The 18,403-nt window shown below is 38.0% G+C and overlaps 1 protein-coding gene across 3 annotated transcripts in view; it reads left to right on the top strand.

Moving 5' to 3' along the window:
- The window catches only part of LOC107149929 (ectonucleoside triphosphate diphosphohydrolase 1-like), a 107,449-nt gene that overhangs the window by 77,206 nt on the left and 11,840 nt on the right, over positions 1-18,403 (top strand). For all 3 annotated transcript variants that reach the window (XM_015494840.2, XM_048807051.1, XM_048807052.1), the window contains exons 2-3: positions 3,884-4,008; positions 12,884-13,001. In XM_015494840.2, coding sequence (XP_015350326.2) covers positions 3,884-4,008; positions 12,884-13,001 — 243 coding nt within the window. The remainder of the gene's footprint in view (positions 1-3,883; positions 4,009-12,883; positions 13,002-18,403) is intronic.

Genomic DNA, 18,403 nt, shown 5'->3' on the forward strand with positions numbered 1-18,403 from the left:
CACCATGATCAAGTAGGATTCATCCCTGGGATGCAAGGCTGGTTCAATATACGGAAATCAATAAATGTTATTCACCACATCAATAAACTTAAAAATAAGAACCATATGATCATCTCGATAGATGATAGCTGTTTTGATAAGAATCAAAGAACCAGTTTTTCTTTTTCCTGGCATAGCCAATTGTCTTGAATTCAATCTGTGTTTGTGAGAGACACCTCAGAGTTTTGTTTTTTTGGTTTTTTTGATCAAAGAGGAGTCGAAATTATTTCCAGGCTCTTTTGCCTTAAACAGAAAAACCCTCTCACTTGTCCCATGAGAGGTAAAACAGGAATGGGATGGAGCCTTTTAATTGTCTAGTATAGTGAGCCAGTTCAGAGGAAAAAACCCATTTGGTGAAATTGTTTCTTGAAATTATTTTCTGAAATACCATTTTTGATTGTCTGATAGAAATCACATTTGTGCTATCCACAACACAAATGGAGGGCTTTTCAGGGGGAAGACAGTCTGTGAATTTTCTGTAGTAGAACTTGACTATCAGTTGGCGGATCTGAAAGAACTCTAGGTGCCTAAAAAAAGGGAACAGTGACCAGAAGAGTGTGTGTGTGTGTGTGTGTGTGTGTGTGTGTGTTGCTGAGGACTGAACCCAAGGCCCTGCACATGCTAAGCAAGCACTCTAACACTGAGCCACACCCTGGCCCAGTGGTTCCTTTCAAGAGCACATCCCAGCTTTGTCAATTGGACCTGATGTCTAGCACCACTTCCTGAAAAGAGTCTGGCTTCCTGCATGTGAAAACTGCCTGCCACATAGCCCATGAAAGACAGAAGTTTCTCCTCTCTGGGTAATCTGGCTGGTTCCATGAAAAACAAACAGCCATTGTGTTTTTTCTTTGGTACTATAGCTTTTGAAAATCATCTATGGAAAATACTTAAACTTTCTCTCTGACTTGAATCTTATGTCTTGAATAAGAAATAAGAATATGCCGGGTGCTGTGGTGCGTACCTGTAATTCCAGATTCAGGAGGCTGAGGCAGGAGGATTACAAATTCAAAGCCAGCCTTAACAACGGTGAGGCGCTAATCAACTTAGTGAGACCTTGTCTCTAAATAAAATACAAAATAGGGTTGGGGATGTGGCTCACTGGTCAAGTGCTCCTGTGTTCAATTTCTGGTATCCAAAATAAAACAACAAAAGAAATAAGAATATGATTAAAGGCTTGAATATATCTTAGTAATGTGGTCATCATTGCAAAATCTGGGCAAATGTGGAAACATGTACATCCAACTGTTCAGTGAATAACTCTCACTAGGAAAACGAAGAAACAGTTATAATTACATCAAGCTGGACCCTGCCTCAGGTTCTTTTGCAGTTTTTGTTCCCTGATCCTTATTCCTGGTCATCCAGGCTTCAGCTCAAATGTCACAGTCAGAGAGAAGTTTCCTTGACTCTCAACCTAACACCTTCTGTCCCATCCAACTATGCTCAATCACTTTATCACATTCCTTGGTATCAGTGTGGCCAGCACCCTGTCAGAGCAGGTTTCTGACCAGGAGGTGTGAGCTGCTTGGGAAAATAAAAAGTCTGAAGTAATCAGTAAGGAATGTGACAAAGCCAAAGATCAATTTAAAATGTGGAGAACCTGATGGGTCTTCCAGTCCTGAGGGGAACTGGAACTACAGAAAAAGGTCCCGATTCTTTATTTACGGGGGAGTATATAAAAGGCAGGGATAAGGTTTCAATGGGAGGCATCTTCTTTCAGTGCTTGTGGTGCTGCTTTCCCGTGCAGGGGTCTTGTAGTAAACAGTTTGATTGGCATTTAGCCAACTGGGAAGCTTTGCTTGAATTTGTGAGCTAGGACAGGGTACCACGTGACTTGGGCATTCTCAAACCAGAGGATTCCCACTGGGAATTCCCAAAATCAGGCTTCCCTGCCTAATGGTTCAAATGTTACCCACTTCACACACAGCTCATGGATGGCTTCCTACACCTTGATTTAATCTCTTCTTAGAGTTTATCATGACTTGAAGTCACTTACTTACTCCTTTTCTAGTTTATCTGTATCCCTAACTGGATTATAAACTCCAAAGAGCAGGGACTTAGTCAGTCTTTTTCATTGCAGTAATTTGTATGATAAGAATAAAAAATGCCTGAGTAGACTTGGAAGGAAAATAAGAAAACTGTCATTTATAAAAACAAAACAAAACAAAACAAAAAACTTAATAGGTAGAACTTTTTGAATGCTTGAGAGGGAGTGAAGCATTCAAACTTCTGCTCTCCTTTATTCATCTAAAGCACATGTTTGTTAGATCTGTGTTTGTCTATATTACAGCTTAAGGAATTAAGTTGGGGAATATTTAGGATACTTTTTCCAGATCCCAGATCCCTGGCATCAAAGAGAACATTTCACAACAGTTGTACTAGGATGTTTTGGCTTCAAATAATTCAGATCCTGTCCTGTGGGAGGATGGGCTCAAGGTTGGTTGATTTAGCAGCTTAAAATGCAATCAGGGACTCAGATTCTTTCTTTTTTCTGCTCTACTGACATTACATTCTAACCATGCAAGACAATGAGAAGAGGAGAAATGCTTCTTGCTCTGCACCTCTGCCTCAACAGATTCCTTCCAGGTTCTCATGGGCCATAATTAGGAACATACCCACTGTGGAACAAATCACTGGTGAGGAAATGAGATTACCCAGACTTGATCAGATCCATCCTTGAACCTGGGGGAGAGGCAGGTATATGAACAAAGAGGAAGTTCTTTGGGGACCTGGGATAAGGGAAAAGTGTTGTGCTTTGTTGGGCAGCAACAGATAATGAAGTACATAAAACTTTTTATCCTATGTTTTGTAGTGTGTAAAGACTTGTTAAGGATTCTGGGGATTGAGGCAGACCAGATCTTTGTTTTAAGTCCAAGTTTCTTCTGAACAGCATGAGGAAGAATTTCGATTTGTGTGCAGACAGCTCCTACTCATCAAGAAAGAGGGCAGAAAGAAACTTGGTTCCTTATTCAGCTGTTTGGATCCCACCCTGTTGTTAGAGAAGTACAGACTGTTCTGTAGAACCCATCTCATTTGCATAGGCTTCTCCATTTTGTTATCATATCCTTCCCCAAAGCCTAAGAACAAAGTTTAAGGATTGTTTGGGGAGTTGAGGGAGGTAGAAATTGGAGTGTCAGGATGGAAGGAATGGCACAGCCAGACCATTTCCTATTCACTTTCTGTGATCTGTTTATAGCCAATTAAAGTAACTTTTATATTATTCTTCTATTGGAGCTTTTTGTTTGTTTGTCTCTTCATAAGTTGAGACTAAGAAGACAATAAATAAGGGGAATGATGGCCCAACATATTCAAAACACCTCAGCCTCTAGGTTATCACCAATTGCTTACCTTCAAAGGATGGTTGCAATGCAAAGAGCATATCAAGCCAGGCAATGTCATGGAGAGGTGGGATTTGATGTTTGGTAATATATATATTTAATATTTTAAAGATATTAAACAATTTGTGGTAAGTTTTTAATTAAGATCTATTCTTGTTTCTCATTATTTGTCACTTGTATTTTGATAGACTAATATGACCTATTAAACTGCCAGTTTGAGACTCTTCCCTGTCCTCATGCCTTATCTGATCAGTGACCTAGTTTTGTCCATTTGTTCCTTTTCATAACAATTCACTCAGTCTTGGCCCCTGCCACAATACAGGCAAATATATTTATGCTTGAGTTCTTCCTCAGTTATTTTTTAAGTGCCTCATGGCTAAAGATAGGCTATTTTCTTTTTTAATGTTTCTGGTAACTTCTGATAACAATAAAAAGACCAGACAGAAAAGTGAGAAAATCATTGTTTATTGATTTCTTATTGATATTTTCTCTTCTGATTTTGGTTTTAGATTCTAATGAAAACAGTTGCACCAGAAATATCCTGGTCATCCTTGGCTTTTCCTGTGTCATATCCGTGATAGTTTTGATCGCTGTGGGGATTTCCCAGAACAAACCATTACCACAAAATGTTAAGGCAAGTCAAATCCATGTGTGTTTGTGTGCGTGTGTGTTTGTGTATGTGTGTGTGTGTGTGTGTGTGTGTGTGTGTGTGTGTGTGTGAGAGAGAGAGAGAGAGAGAGAGAGAGAGAGAGAGAGAGAAAGCCCCAAGCGGAGTGTGGAAAGGGGTGTGAGGATAAATTAGAGCATACGGGAAGAACTGAGGATAAGGATACAGCTCCCAGTTACAAGTTACAATCCATTGGATGAGGGAGATAAAATGGAAACAGATGCTCATTTTGTAAGAGGAAATGCCTTGATTAAATTAGTAGCAGGAAGATAACTGCCTTTATTATTGTTCAGCCACTCAGTAGGTCAGCCCTTCAACAAAGATGACTACTTCATTAACCTCATCCACACCTTTGTTGTACCATGTTCTATGGTCACAGTCATATGCTCATATCCTAGGGTCTAGTTTTATCTCTACAACTTACTCATTTTTCATCATGGGTCAATCACAACACTGCACTCTGCTCTTTTTGCTCTGTTATTATCACTATCACCAAAATAATAAAATTTATTAGCTCTGTATAAAGCATATCAGAAATCAAAGATTATAGAGAAGATGTGTTTCTTATCTTCAAAAATATAGAGAAAGCAGGAAAATAAATACAAAAAGGTGAAAGGATGTCTGCATGTATCAAACAGAGTCATTTGAAATAAATTCTTAGGAAAATTTCTTGTGAAATTTCTACATTTAAAGAGCTAGTTAAAGTCATTAAAATCATTAGGCTTATTAACATTCTGTGTTGTATTTCTGCTTCATTTTCAGTTTATTAAAGTCTTGAATTATGTTCATTATTTAATCTGTTCATTAAAAAACAAAACATGCAGTAAATTTATATTTACTGAAAACATACCACTTTAAACTTGCACTGAAGTGAGAGTAAACAAATCTATAAAGGTCAGGCTGGTACAAACATGCTAACAAGCACACATGTGCACATGGGCAATGGCATATCCAGAGGTTGACTTAACTACAGAGGTCCTTGAACATGTGTGCAAAAGTACATTCTCTGGTATTTAAGGTGATGACCTGTGAGGCTGGATGGATGAATGCACATGCCAGGGTTCTGAAACTTATGCCTCCCACCCAAAGCTCTTGCGATAAAGAAGAGGAGTGGGTGTTACATTGGTGTCCTTTTGTCACACAAGTTTGCCCCAGTGAGGCTGAGTGCAGCAGCTGCTTTGTCTAGACAGAAGGCCGAGGCTGTCTCACTGTCCATGCTCTCTTGCCTTTTAATGTTGAGTGATGTTGGTTCTCTTGGCAAAACTTCACTCACAGTAGAAGGCTCATGACATCTTGGTTCTGCTATTTGTTTACCAGCTCCAAAAGAGCATGACTGCCTTCTTGATATGACCTTTTTGCATGTTCAGTGTTACATCACTGGAGAGAAGGACTGCCCAGAAGGCAAAATCCATGACAGACTCAGGCTCTGTGCTCCCAGTGAATACTTGTGGTCATGGATGACTTTCCTTCATTCACTCTGGTCTTCAAGTCCATTGTGCTTCTGTGTTGTTATGCTGGCCTGGCAAATGGAACAAGGGCTTTGGCATTCTTTCAGTCAAAGGTATGGGTATTTGAAGAGCAGCCACTGACATTGAAATGAATCTATGTAACATCACTGATTTATTTCACACAAAGGTAGTTTGATATAAGAAAACTAGCTATCTGTTGAGATTGTGTACTAATTTAAGTATGAATTCTGCCACATAAAAGGGAGAAAAAAATTGGGCAATACAAACACAGAATAGTTCCATCACTGCAGAAAGTTCTACTGAACATTGCAACTTTAGAGTAAACTCTTTGAAATATCTGTGAAAACATTCAAAGCTAGGTTATATGAATAAGGTATGTGATAAAACATTTTATAAAATCTAAAGTAAGGGAAAAAATGAAACATTTTTGTGTGACTTGTAAACTAGTACCAGGATCATCCCTAGATATCATGGCTACTAAAGCATTTTAGGTGGTTAATTGGAATAATGTACAATCGTCTTTCAGTATCTTTGAGGGATTAGTTCCAAGACTGCCTCATAGATTCCCAAATCTGTAGATGCTCAAGTCTTTTATATAAAATGGGGGATTATTTGCATAAAATGACTGTACATCCTCCAACATGTTTTAAATCATCTCTAGATTACTTATAATAGCTTATATAATATACATTGTATGTAAGTGGTAGTTATACTCTATTTTTTAGATAATAATGACAGGAAAAAATAGTCTTAATGTTTAGTATAGATGCAATTATTTTCAAATACTCTTGCTCCTTAGTTGGTTGGATCCATGGGTGTGGAATTCACAGAGATAGAAGGCTGACTGTTTTGTGTCTACAAATTACCACTTAAAAAATAACATTATTTGGACATTTGTTCTGTGCTGATGATCCAATATTGTGTTATATCTGCTGACCCTATCTGGCTTCAGCCTTGTTGGGGAGGTGGTGGCCTCATGCCTGGGGCACATCTGCACAACACTGCCACAACTCCTTGTTGTACTGATGTTTTTACTTGGCCAGATACTGCTGGGGTATGCAGACAGTGGCTAGGTTTCATTTGTCTTCACATACATTTTATTTGTTCATTGACTTAACAAAAAGTCTTTGAACATCAGCTCTATTTTCAGTTTTGGAGAGAGAGTGATAAGCAAAATTGGCAAAGTACATGCCCTCATTGAGTCTAGTGAGGGAAATAATCATTAATCAAATAAGCACAAAGTAAAGTTCAATTACAAAGAACAAAACATCTGAATTGGGTAGTGGCTTCCCAAAATTTATTGACTCAGTGGATAAAGTGAATATCTTGAATAGATAAAACTGCTCCCTTCTTGGATGTGAAGGGCACAGGACCCACCTTGCAGCAGGGAGCATCAGTGTGGGAAGCAGACCCTTGCTTCAGGACCCTCTAGAGATCCTGGTCACCCACTGTCACCCTAGTGCCTTCTCAGGGCCTGGGGATCTACTCCTTAATTGCCTGCTCCCCACTACACACTGGGAGTTGGTGTACTGTCACATTAGCATGAACATCCCACATTTTGGCACACAGACTGGCCAATGTGAAATCACATGCCTTCCTTAAAAGTTGCCACTTACATGGAATATAGCCTCAGTGACTAGACTGTTTTCATTTTGTTTCCAGATCTACTGTTTTCTAGTTGAGACTTTGGGTAATTAAATTCCTCAGTTTTCACATACAAAGAGATAATAACAGTACCTACTTGGAGAATGGTTGTGGGGATTAAATGGTATAAAATATATGACTGACTTCTCAGAGTGCTGAGCACATCAGAAGCCCTCAGCAGACACCAAATGTCAACATTGCTTTACTGAAGATGTATTCTATGAATGACCTCAAGCTTGTAGGGTGGTATGCATAGCTAGCAGTCTGTAGGGGTTCTGACTGCTGCTAAAAGGTAATTGCTCTTCCCCATGCCTTTATTTTTTCAAAATGAACTAAAGTGCTACTCTTAGATTAGTATTTCTGATTTTGTTTTTATGAAGAATTTGCTTTGCATTCCAAATACTCTTGGAAAATATCTGTATTAATTTTATTCTACTGGACTTTAACATTATCTGCATTAGAAAATAGCATCTGGAGATGGATTATGGTCATAGTTTTAGAACAATGTGAATATACTTAATTCCATGGAACTGTATACTTAAAAATGGTTAAAATGCTAAATTTTGTGTTATGTGTATTTTACCACTGTTTATAAGACAAATGACAAAGCAAAGCAGTAGTTTGTATTGAAGACGTAGCATCTCATTTAAAGAAAAAGAGAAACGAGAAAGGAAGAAAATGGTCTGTAAATGTTTATAGGTCCTGCTTGCATCTCTATAATTAATCTGGTTTGTTTATAGAGTACTAGAGTCACATTCAAAGGATAAGCTTTGTTTATATACCAGCCTTTCTAAGCCAGACTGATGAGATGGATAATGTTATTGTTAAAGCTCAGGAACTTTGAAGAAAGCTTTTGAAGAAACAGTATGTCTAAAGGAACCTGTGAAATTAGTGATCACACTGTTGCCTGTGTTGCCTGCTATCATAGTTCATTTTGAGTTGCTCTAACAGAATGCCACAGACAAGATAATTTATAAAACACAGAACTTAATTTTCTCATTAATCTGGAGACTGAGAGAAAACAGCATCTGGATCAAGCACCCAGCATGTTTGGTATCTTGTAAGGTCCTAGTTTTTTTTCCAAGATGGCAACTTAAATACTATATCTCAGGAAAGGAAAAACACTGTTCCTGGTATAGCAGTCAAGAAGAGGAGGGCAGATGCAGATGTACTTTCATTAAGCCATATTTGTCATTAATCCATTCCTGGAAGCAGAGCTTTTAGGTTTTAAACACTCTCATTAGGGCCCCCCCCCAACTACTGTTGTGTTGTTGATTGTGTTTCCAAACAATAATATTGCAGGGGAAACATTCTCCTGGCTTATAAGGTATTTGGAGGATTGCATGAAACCATTCCAATGCCACTTCTTTATATTAGATTGTGTTAATCTCTTTTAGGATTGCAAGGAATTTAGGAAACATATAGTTCCATCCTCCCTTTGTTTTTTCATCTGACTCGACAATATCTGCTGGATTCCTTTTTTTTTTTTTTGCTTAATATTTAGTAGTATATACCATGGAGGATGCTGGCTATACTGTGGAAAGTACAGTAGATCTACCCTCATGTGGGTTAAAATCTAATGGGAAAAACAGACATTAATCAAATAGCTACATAAATACATAATTACAAAATGTGCTCAGTGTTGTCTTTATAAGAAAAAGACAAGCATTCTAATTAGGATGGTAGAACCTAATCAGAGGAGAACAGAGAAGGTGGGGATCTCAGGTGAGGGGCTTTCTGGATAATGGCACTGGAGCATAAATTGTGTGGCCCATAGACAGGTATAAGCAGGCCAGTGCAACCGTAATTGTTAAACAAGGAGATTTAGACAAGAAGATTCAATGTCCCACTTCTGGAGAGTCAGGAAGAACCTCTGACACTCCAGTTTTCTCTTTCTTGCTACCTAAAGAGATTACACAAAAGCCTGGAACCATGATATTTGTGCAGGTAGAATTATTTCCATCCCAAGGAGTGGTCTGCCCTACCTTCATGTGGCCTCTAGTCTCAGTGAGCTCAGGATCTGTTGCCATCCACATTTACATGTCTTCACAAGGCCACAAGGGCGCTGGTGGCCCTATCCATCAGGGAAAGTCATTTCTACGGTTCTGCTTCCCAGACCATCACTTCTGTTCATGAGACATTGCTCATGAAGATCAGTTATGCTCACTAAAATCATGTGCATGATCAAAATTAGCTTAGGACAAGATTGTATGCACAGTTAAGATTACAACTGTATTAAAATATTTATTGAAAAAAGACTAGAAAAAAATTAACACATTATTTTTAGGAATAAAATAAAAATATGTAGATGGAATGTTAAATGTCATTTTTTCCTGTTCATTTTCTAAGTGATTAACTTTTAGTACTCTTAAAATAGAAAATAATATTAAAAGAACAATAAAGGATTGACACCACTTGAATCTTTGATTTTTTTTCTTTGATATGAAGGACATGTTCACATGGGCTTTTAGAAATGTTTTAAGTATGAGCCACAAAGAAACACTGGGTTCTTCCACTGCCAGGCTTCTCTGAGACATTCACTAGATAATAGGCTTGTTAGGCTAGGAGGGGGATAGAGCAGGAACATTCCCTAAGCTTCTGGGAAGCTTTATATGCTGAGATGCTTTCTGAAATGCGCCCTGGAAAAAATGCTGTGGTGATGGGAAAAAAACAAAAAGTGGTAGCTACCTGGGCTACAGGTAGACCCTATAGCCACGAAAGGCATACTACCCAAATGCCCAAACTGAGAGCTTCCAGAAAAGCAAGCTTTAGCTATCTCAAGAAAAGAACCAATTTTTTAATTTTGCAAAAGATTTCAGAAGAAAAAAGAGACAAATTTGGTGCAGCTCAACAGGTTAGCATTGTATGCTGTAAACAAAAGGTAAAATGTCCTCACATCTTGAGTAAAAATGCACTCTGCCCCCTTTTAAAATGCTTGCAAACAAAATGTAGTAAATGCTTTCATTTCTCAACCACCTCACTGTGCAGGGCCTTAGAGAAGCAGGCTGAGAGAAGGAAGCCTGGCAACTTGGAAGGGTTACTTTCGTGTCTACAGTTGGAATAGAATGTTCCAATTCCAGATAAAAGTGGCTATTGTTGCTGCCTTGCTACCTTTTATCATATGTCCTTGCAGTTGGAAAAATTTTGGCAGAGAGAATTCAGGAACCCTGCTAGTAAACAATAGAATTTTCTACTGTGTAACTCTTTTTCCACCCTGGGAAGTTTCCCACGGTTCCAGAGACTCTGGGCCCTAGTCAGTGTCCCTTTCTGCCCACAAAGGCTGCTAAAGCCTTTCTAGGATTCCTTTGATAACAAGCCTAGATGCAAGGTCTGTCCAGCCTGCTTGCTTGCCCTGCCCAGGGCCTTTCTTTCTGAGGGCAAAATGCTAGTGCCTAGAGGGGCTCCCTGTGGTGCACGAGAAGGCAGGGAACACTGTGAAGATTGACAGGCTCAAGGGTACTCACACCAGTACTGCTTCCTGGTCTGTAGTGAAGTGCATTGAAGTTGGTCACTCAAGAGGCCCTATCTTTAGCTATTCCTAGTGGTCCGGGGAGGTCTCATTCTTGTCCTAGTTTCTCCCTGGAGGTTTTTAAGTCCTCCTACTTGGTAAGACAATGTGAGGATGGCAGTGGCGAGGTGGGGTGAGAGCTAAATTAAATGCTTTCAAATGGCAGACCACACTTTGAGGTCCTCAGTGAAATAAGCAGCAAAGTGTGACAAGGGTTGGCTCACATTTCAGAAGTGCCTCCTTTGCTTCTCTTCCTTTTGCTTCCCCATATACTTCCCTCCATGTTTCTCTCTAGGATAGGGATCATAGAAAGTGCATGTGCCACCATATTATCAACCCAAGCCCATGGCAGATGTCATTAATCTCCATGGCATTTTTTCCTCCTGATTCAGCTCAGGGATATAACCAAAGTGAGTACAAACTGATAAAAATGGGCATTTGGCAGTCTACTCCTGGGTAGATACCAAAGAAAATGAGAGCTTATTTCCACAAAATGCAATGTGCTAGAATGTCCCTGGCACCTATACTGCCAACATCCCCCAACAAAATGTGTAGTATATGCATATGATGAAATATTCTGTAATAATGGAAAAGGAAGAAGTACTGATACACACAGTTTGAATGTACCTTACAGATGCAGGGTAAAGTTAAACAGAAAAGAGGAGCACACTATGTGAATCCTATTTATTGCAGTACAAAAACAGGCAGAACTCATCAATGGTGATGGAAATCAAGACAGTGGTTACACGTGGGGCAAAATGACTAAGAGGGCTGTTAGGAATCCTACTGGGCAGCTAGAAAATGTTCTGTACCCTGATATTCCTGTACAGCTAGGCTTCTAGTATAACCACCACCAAATAGTTGTTGGTGGTTATACAGATGTGCACATTTGCAGAATTTCAGAGATACACATCTAAGATTTGTGTAATTTTTTTATAGTCAATTTTACCAGTTTGAAAACGATTCCCCATCCCTTGCTTGTCTTTCCATGTATAAGGCCTTAAGCATACAGTCTTGAGTCTGACTGTAATTCAGATTCATGCTCTATCCCCTATTGGCTTTGTATATTGAATAAATTACTTAACTTTTTGTACTTTAGCTTCTCACCTCTATAGAAGAAATAAAAATAGCACCTACTTTATAGAACTATTCTGCTTCATATTACATGTGCCTAGCACATTTAATGCACTCCTGTAATATAGTATGGTAGTTTTGTTCTTCTCCCTCTCTCCTCTGACCATCTAGTTCTTCTTTAAACTGTTTTCCTTTTCTCCCCCCTTTTTTTTCTTTCTTTACTCTCCCCTTACTCTTTATGAAGATTGAGCTGAAATCTTATGAATACAATTTCAAAATTAATGACACAATTAAAAAGCAAGTACATTTAATATTTTCTATGCCTCTCTTTAAAAAAATCATATTACTGAACTAAAATTAGAAGAAGGTATTGATTATTGGCTTTGAAACTTTCAATGGATTAATAATGGTTCCCCAACTTTTCTGTACAACACAATCACAAGGGATTGCATAAAAATTACCAAGCCCAGGCCCACATACCAGACCCATTAGATCACAGTATCTGGTAGGGGACACAGGCATCATGGTCTGTGCAGCTCTTCAGGTGGTTTCAGTGTGTAGACAAGTCTGGCAACTACTACATTACTTGCTTTCTGTTCATTCCTTGGGGATCTGAATTTTTGCTGTACCTTAGAATGACCTAAGAAGTTTCTAACTAATATTTCCACTCAGGTTCTGCCCTGGGTAAGGCCTGACATTTCTAATGTTCAGTCAGCATAGAGAGCTTTGCCCTAAAAAGACAGGTGTCTTGGTCACTTTACTGATCCAGGTAACTACAGCCCTCCATCCTGGCCTAGTGTTCCTCTCAAATCAAAATGCTTTCTTAATTAGGTGCAGTGGTGCACGCCTGAAATGCCAGCATCTCGGGAGGCTGAGGCAGGAGGGTCACGAGTTCACAGCTAGACTCAGCAACTTAGCAGGGCATTTAGCAACTCAGTGAGATCCTGTCTCTAAATAAAATATAGAAAAGGGCTGGGAATGTTGCTCAGTGGTTAAGCAACCCTGGGTTCAATCCCAAATACAAAAAAAAAAAAAAAAAGTTTTCTCCTTGTGGTTTTGATAACCCTGTCCTTGTCACATTTCTGTTGAAAGCTGAATATGAAGAATGATGTGATACTGATAAGTTTTTGTCTTGTTTTGCCTTCAGTATGGAATTGTGCTGGATGCAGGCTCTTCTCACACAAGTTTGTACATCTACAGCTGGCCATCTGAAAAGGAGAATGACACAGGGATAGTTCAACAGATAGAAGAATGCCAAGTGGCCGGTAAGGTGAAGAAAAGGGAAGGGGACACAGTGGGCTATGTGAACATGAGAGGCTATGAAAGCAGAGCAGAAGAGGAGAAGGAGTCCCAAATATAGGATGCCAATGAAGAACACAGTGGAGCTGCTATTATAACTTTTTACCATCATAAAAATAATATCAAAATTAGTCCTTAATGATCAATCCCTTGGAAAATAAGCAAATCTATAAATAATTGTAGCTTAGTGATAGAGTAGCATGTTAATATACACCAGGCCCCAGCAACACACACACACACACACACACACACACACACACATGATGGAAGTAATTAAGTAATACCAATTCCCCACTAATGGATCACTTCTGTGTGTCTTGCACTGACCAAGAACTAAACATTTTTTATTTCATGTCATCCTATATCTTCCTGCTGAGGTAGGTATTATATCCTATTTTTTTTGCACTTTCATTTATTTATTTTAAATCGTTATATATGACAACAGAATGCATTACAATTCATATTACACATATAGAGCACAATTTTTCCTATCTCTGGTGGTACACAAAGTAAAGTCACATCCTTTGTGTCTTTATACATGTACTAAAGGTAATGATGACCATCGCTTTCCACTGTCTTTCCTACCCCTAAGTCCCCTCCCTTCTCCTCCCTCCTCTTTCCCCTTTGCCCTAGCTAGAGTTCATTTAATCCTCCCATTCTGCCCCCACCACACTGCAGCATATTATGAATCAGTATCCTTATGTCAGAGAAATAATCAGCATTTGATTTTTTGGGATTATGCTAAAGCATAATATTCTCCAGATATATCCATTTACCTGCAAATGCCATGATTTTATTCTCTTTTAATGCTGAATAATATTCCATTGTGTGAATGTATATGTGTATGTGTGTGTGTGTGTGTGTGTATACCACATTTTTTTATCCATTCATCTATTTAAGGGCATCTAGATTGGTTCCAGTTTAGCTATTGTGAACTGTGCTGCTATAAATATTGATGTGGCTGTGTCCCTACAGTATGCTGGTTTTTAAAAATTAATTAATTAATTATTTTTATTATTTCTTACATACATCACAATAGAGGAGTGCATTACATTCATAATTTTTTTGCATTGCAATTCTTAATACACATTTATACCACAATTTATCAAACCTCTGTTTGTATATAAGGTATGTTGACACCAAATTCACATCTTCATACATGAATTTTTTTATAATGATGACCGTCTCCTTCCACTATCCTTCTATTCCCAATCTCCCTCCCTTTCCCTCCCACCCCTATTCCCTATCTAGAGGTAAACTTCCTCCCTCGCTCTCCCTCCCAACTCCATTTTGAATCACCCCCCTTATATCAGAGAAGACATTCAGCATTTGTTTTTTTGGGATTAGCATAATCTTCTCTAATGCCATTCATTTCCCTGCAAATGCCATGATCAGTATGCTGTTTTTAAGGGGTTTATGGGTGTTGATTTTATATCCTGCTACTTTGCTGAATTAATTTACTAGTTCTAGAAGTCTTCTTGTGGAATTTTTTTGGTCTTCTAGATATAGAATCATATTGTTCGCAAATATGCTAATTTGAGTTCTTCTTTTCCTATCCATATCCCTTTAATTTCTTTCTTCTGTCTAATTTCTGGCCAGTGTTTCAAGAACTATGATAAATAGAAGTGGTGAAAGAGGGCATCCCTCTCTTGTTCCAGTTTTTCGGGGGAATGCTTTCAATTCTTCTCCATTTAGAATGATTTTGGCCTGGGACTTAGTGTAGATATCCTTCATAATGTTGAGATATGTTCCTGTTATCCCTAGTTTTTCTAGTGTTTTGAACATGAAGGGATGCTGTATTTTGTCTAATGCTTTTTCTGCATCTATTGAGATGATCATATGATTCTTATCTTTTAGTCTATTGATGTGATGGATTACATTTATTGATTTCCATATGTTAAACCAACCTTACATCCCTGGAATGAACCCCACTTGATCGTGGTGCACTATCTTTTTTTTTTTAAATTTTTGTTGTTGTTGGACCTTTATTTTATTTATTTATATGTGATGCTGAGAATCAAACCCAGTGCTTCACACATGCTAGGTAAGTGCTCCACCACTGAACCACAACCACATCCTGGTATACAATTTTTTTGATATGTTTTTGTATTCAATTTGCCAGAATTTTGAGAATTTTTGCATTTATGTTCATTAGAGATATTGATCTGAAGTTTTCTTTCTTTGATGTGGTTTTGGAATCAGGGTGATATTGGCTTCATAGAATGAGTTTGGAAGTGCTGCCTCTTTTTCCATTTTCTGAAATAAATTGAAGAGTATTGGTATTAGTTCTCCTTATAGGTCTTATAGAATTCAGCTGTGTATGTATCCGGTCTTGGGCTTTTTTTGGTTGGTAGGCTTCTAATGGCGTCTTTTATTTTATCACCTGATATTGGCCTGTTTAAATTGTGTATATTACCCTTATTCAATTTGGGAAAATCATATGACTATAGAAGTTTGTTGATGCCTTTGATATTTTCTATTTTATTGGAGTACAAGTTTTCTAAATAATTTCTAATTATCTTCTGTGTCTGTGGTGATATTTCCTTTTTCATCATGTATGTTAGTAATTTGAGTTTTTTCTCTCCTTCTCTTTGTTAACATGGCCAAGGGTCTGTCAATTTTACTTATTTTTTCAAAGAACCAACTTTTTGTTTTGTCAATTTTTTTCAATTGTTTTGTTTCAATTTCATTGATTTCAGCTCTGATTTTAATTATTTCCTGTCTTCTACTGCTTTGAGTGTAGATTTGTTCTTCTTCTTCTAGGACTTTGAGATGTAATGTTTAGTCATTTGTTTGTTGACTTTTTCTTTTAAGGAATGAACTCCATGCAATGAACTTTTCTCTTAGAACTGCCTTCTTGGTGTCCCAGAGATTTCGATATGTTGTTTCTGTGTTCTCATTCACATCTAGACATTTTTTAATCTCCTCCTGATGTCTTCTGCAACCCATTGTTTATTCAGTGGTATTATTTAGTCTCCAGGTATTGGAGTAGCTTTAATTTCTTATTTTATCATTGATTTCTAATTTTATTCCATTATGGTCTGATAGAATGCAGGGTAGTATCTCTACTTTCTTATATATGCTAAGAGTTGCTTTGTGGCATAGTATATGTTCTATTTTAGAGAAGGATCCATGTGCTGCTGAAAAGAAAGTGTATTTGCTCATTGAAGGATGAAATATTCTATATATGACTGTTAAGTCTAAGTTATTGATTATGTTATAGAGTTCTATAGTTTCTTTGTTCAGCTTTTGTTTGGAAGATCTCTCCAGTGGTGAAAGAGGTGTGTTGAAGTCACCCAAAATTATTATGTTGTTGTCTATTTGACTCTTGAACTTGAGAAGAGTTTGTTTGATGAACATAGATTCTCCATTGTTTGGGGCATATATATTTATAATTGTTAAATCTTGTTGGTATATGGTTCCCTTGAGCAGTATGTTCCCTTGAGCAGTAAGTCCTTCTTTATCCCCTGTTAATTGACTTTGGCTTCAAGTCTACTTTATTTGATATGAGGATGGAAACCCCTGCTTGCTTCCACAGTCCATGTGAGTGGTATTATTTTTCCCAACCTTTCACCTTCAGTCTGTGGATGTCTTTTCCTATGAGATGTGTCTCTTGGAGGCAGCATATTATTGGCTCTTTTTTTTTTTTTTTATCCAATCTGCTGGTCTATGACTTTTGATTGGTGAGTTTAGGCCATTAACATCCAGGGTTATTATTGAAACATGATTTATATTCTCAGCCATTTTTGTTTATATTTGGTATTTAACTTGACTTGATTTCTTCTCTGATTAGTTTTTCCTTTAGTTTATTTTCCATTTTTAAAAAACGAAGGGACTGGATTGAAGACACGAATGGTGTGACTCTAATTTGTGGACAACCAGAGATATGAAAAATTGTCCTCTAAATGTATAATATGAGTTGTAATGCATTCTGCTGTCATATGTAACAAATTAGAATAAAAAGTAATTTTTAAAAAATGAGGGCACTGAGATTGAGCGAGGTCACATACTACTTGTTTAAGGTTACTTGAACTAGTAAGAAGCTGGGATTCGAACTAACGCCTGCCTGACTTCAAACCCACATCTTAGTGGTTCCCGATTTGAAAGTGTATCATAACCACCTGAAGGGCTTTTAAAACAGAGATGCACAGCCCTATACGCAGAACTTCAGTGTCAGCAGATCTGGAAGAAAGCCTGAAAATTTGTATTTCTAACAAGTTTCCAGGTGATGCAGAAGGTGCTGGTCCAAAGAATTGCTGTTCTGTTAATCTTTGCACTTTAATCTACAGGTTGGAAGAAATATTGACAGGCCTTCAGCACAGGAGAGACCAGATCATAGACTTTTAGGGATCTCAAGGATCTTTTAAATCTTGTTTCTTTTACAGAGCCTTTTTAAATTTTTTTATTGATTTTTTTAAAAAATAAATGACAGTGGAATGCATTACAATTCTTATTACACATATACAGCACAATTTTTCATATCTCTGATTGTATATAAAGTATGTTGACACAAATTCATGTCTTTATACATGTACTTTGGATAATGATGTCCATCACATTTCACCATCCTTGCTAACCCCCTGCCCCTCCCTCCCCTTTCCACCCCTCTTTCCTATCTAGAGAGTGTTTACAGAGTTTTCTTCTCTGTTTTTTTTACAGAGAAGATTAGTGCCTTGCAAGTAGCAATAGGACTAGGACAGGAATCTAGGTATCACCATGCTCTAGGATTCCTGCTGCTCTGAACCACTGCATTACAGTGTGTGTGTGTGTGTGTGTGTGTTTCTAGTCAGTTTTCTTTTAAGGCTCTGATCCAAGGAAGCTTTGGCTTTCTGCCCTCTCTCCACCCAGTACCCCATCAGGCACTAGAAATTACCATGTCATACCAGAATCTCTCTTTTATCTCTTTAGGCCTTTTAAGCAAGAACCTACTGTTAGTTTTCAGTCAGACAGGAACCCTGGATCCTAGAAGGTAATTGACTTTTAGCCTGATGGCTTGTGGAGTTCACTAATTTTCATAATTTGTCAAGAAAGTACTAGGGCATGTTTCCAGGAAACAAAATCCTTATACCAAGTGGCTAGATGTTCTAAGACATTGGCCCCATCAATTCTGAGACAATATTTCCTCTAATTTCTTAAAGTCCAGATTCCTCATTTTAATTCAATGCCTTCCATTCTTACAAAAGTGGTGCTTTTTTTAATCTAACAGATATATGTTTTCTGAGGCTCATCCCATGAGTGCATGAATATTTGACCTAACAAATACAGTATTTTCCCCCTCTCCAGAGAGAGAAAGAGAGAGAGAGAGAGAGAGAGAGAGAGAGTAAGAGAGAAAGAAATACTAAGTCCTGGTTTTCTGAATGCAAAAAGC

The sequence above is a fragment of the Marmota marmota genome, unplaced genomic scaffold (genome assembly GCF_001458135.2).
Source record: "Marmota marmota marmota unplaced genomic scaffold, marMar, whole genome shotgun sequence".
Classification (NCBI taxonomy): domain Eukaryota; kingdom Metazoa; phylum Chordata; class Mammalia; order Rodentia; family Sciuridae; genus Marmota; species Marmota marmota.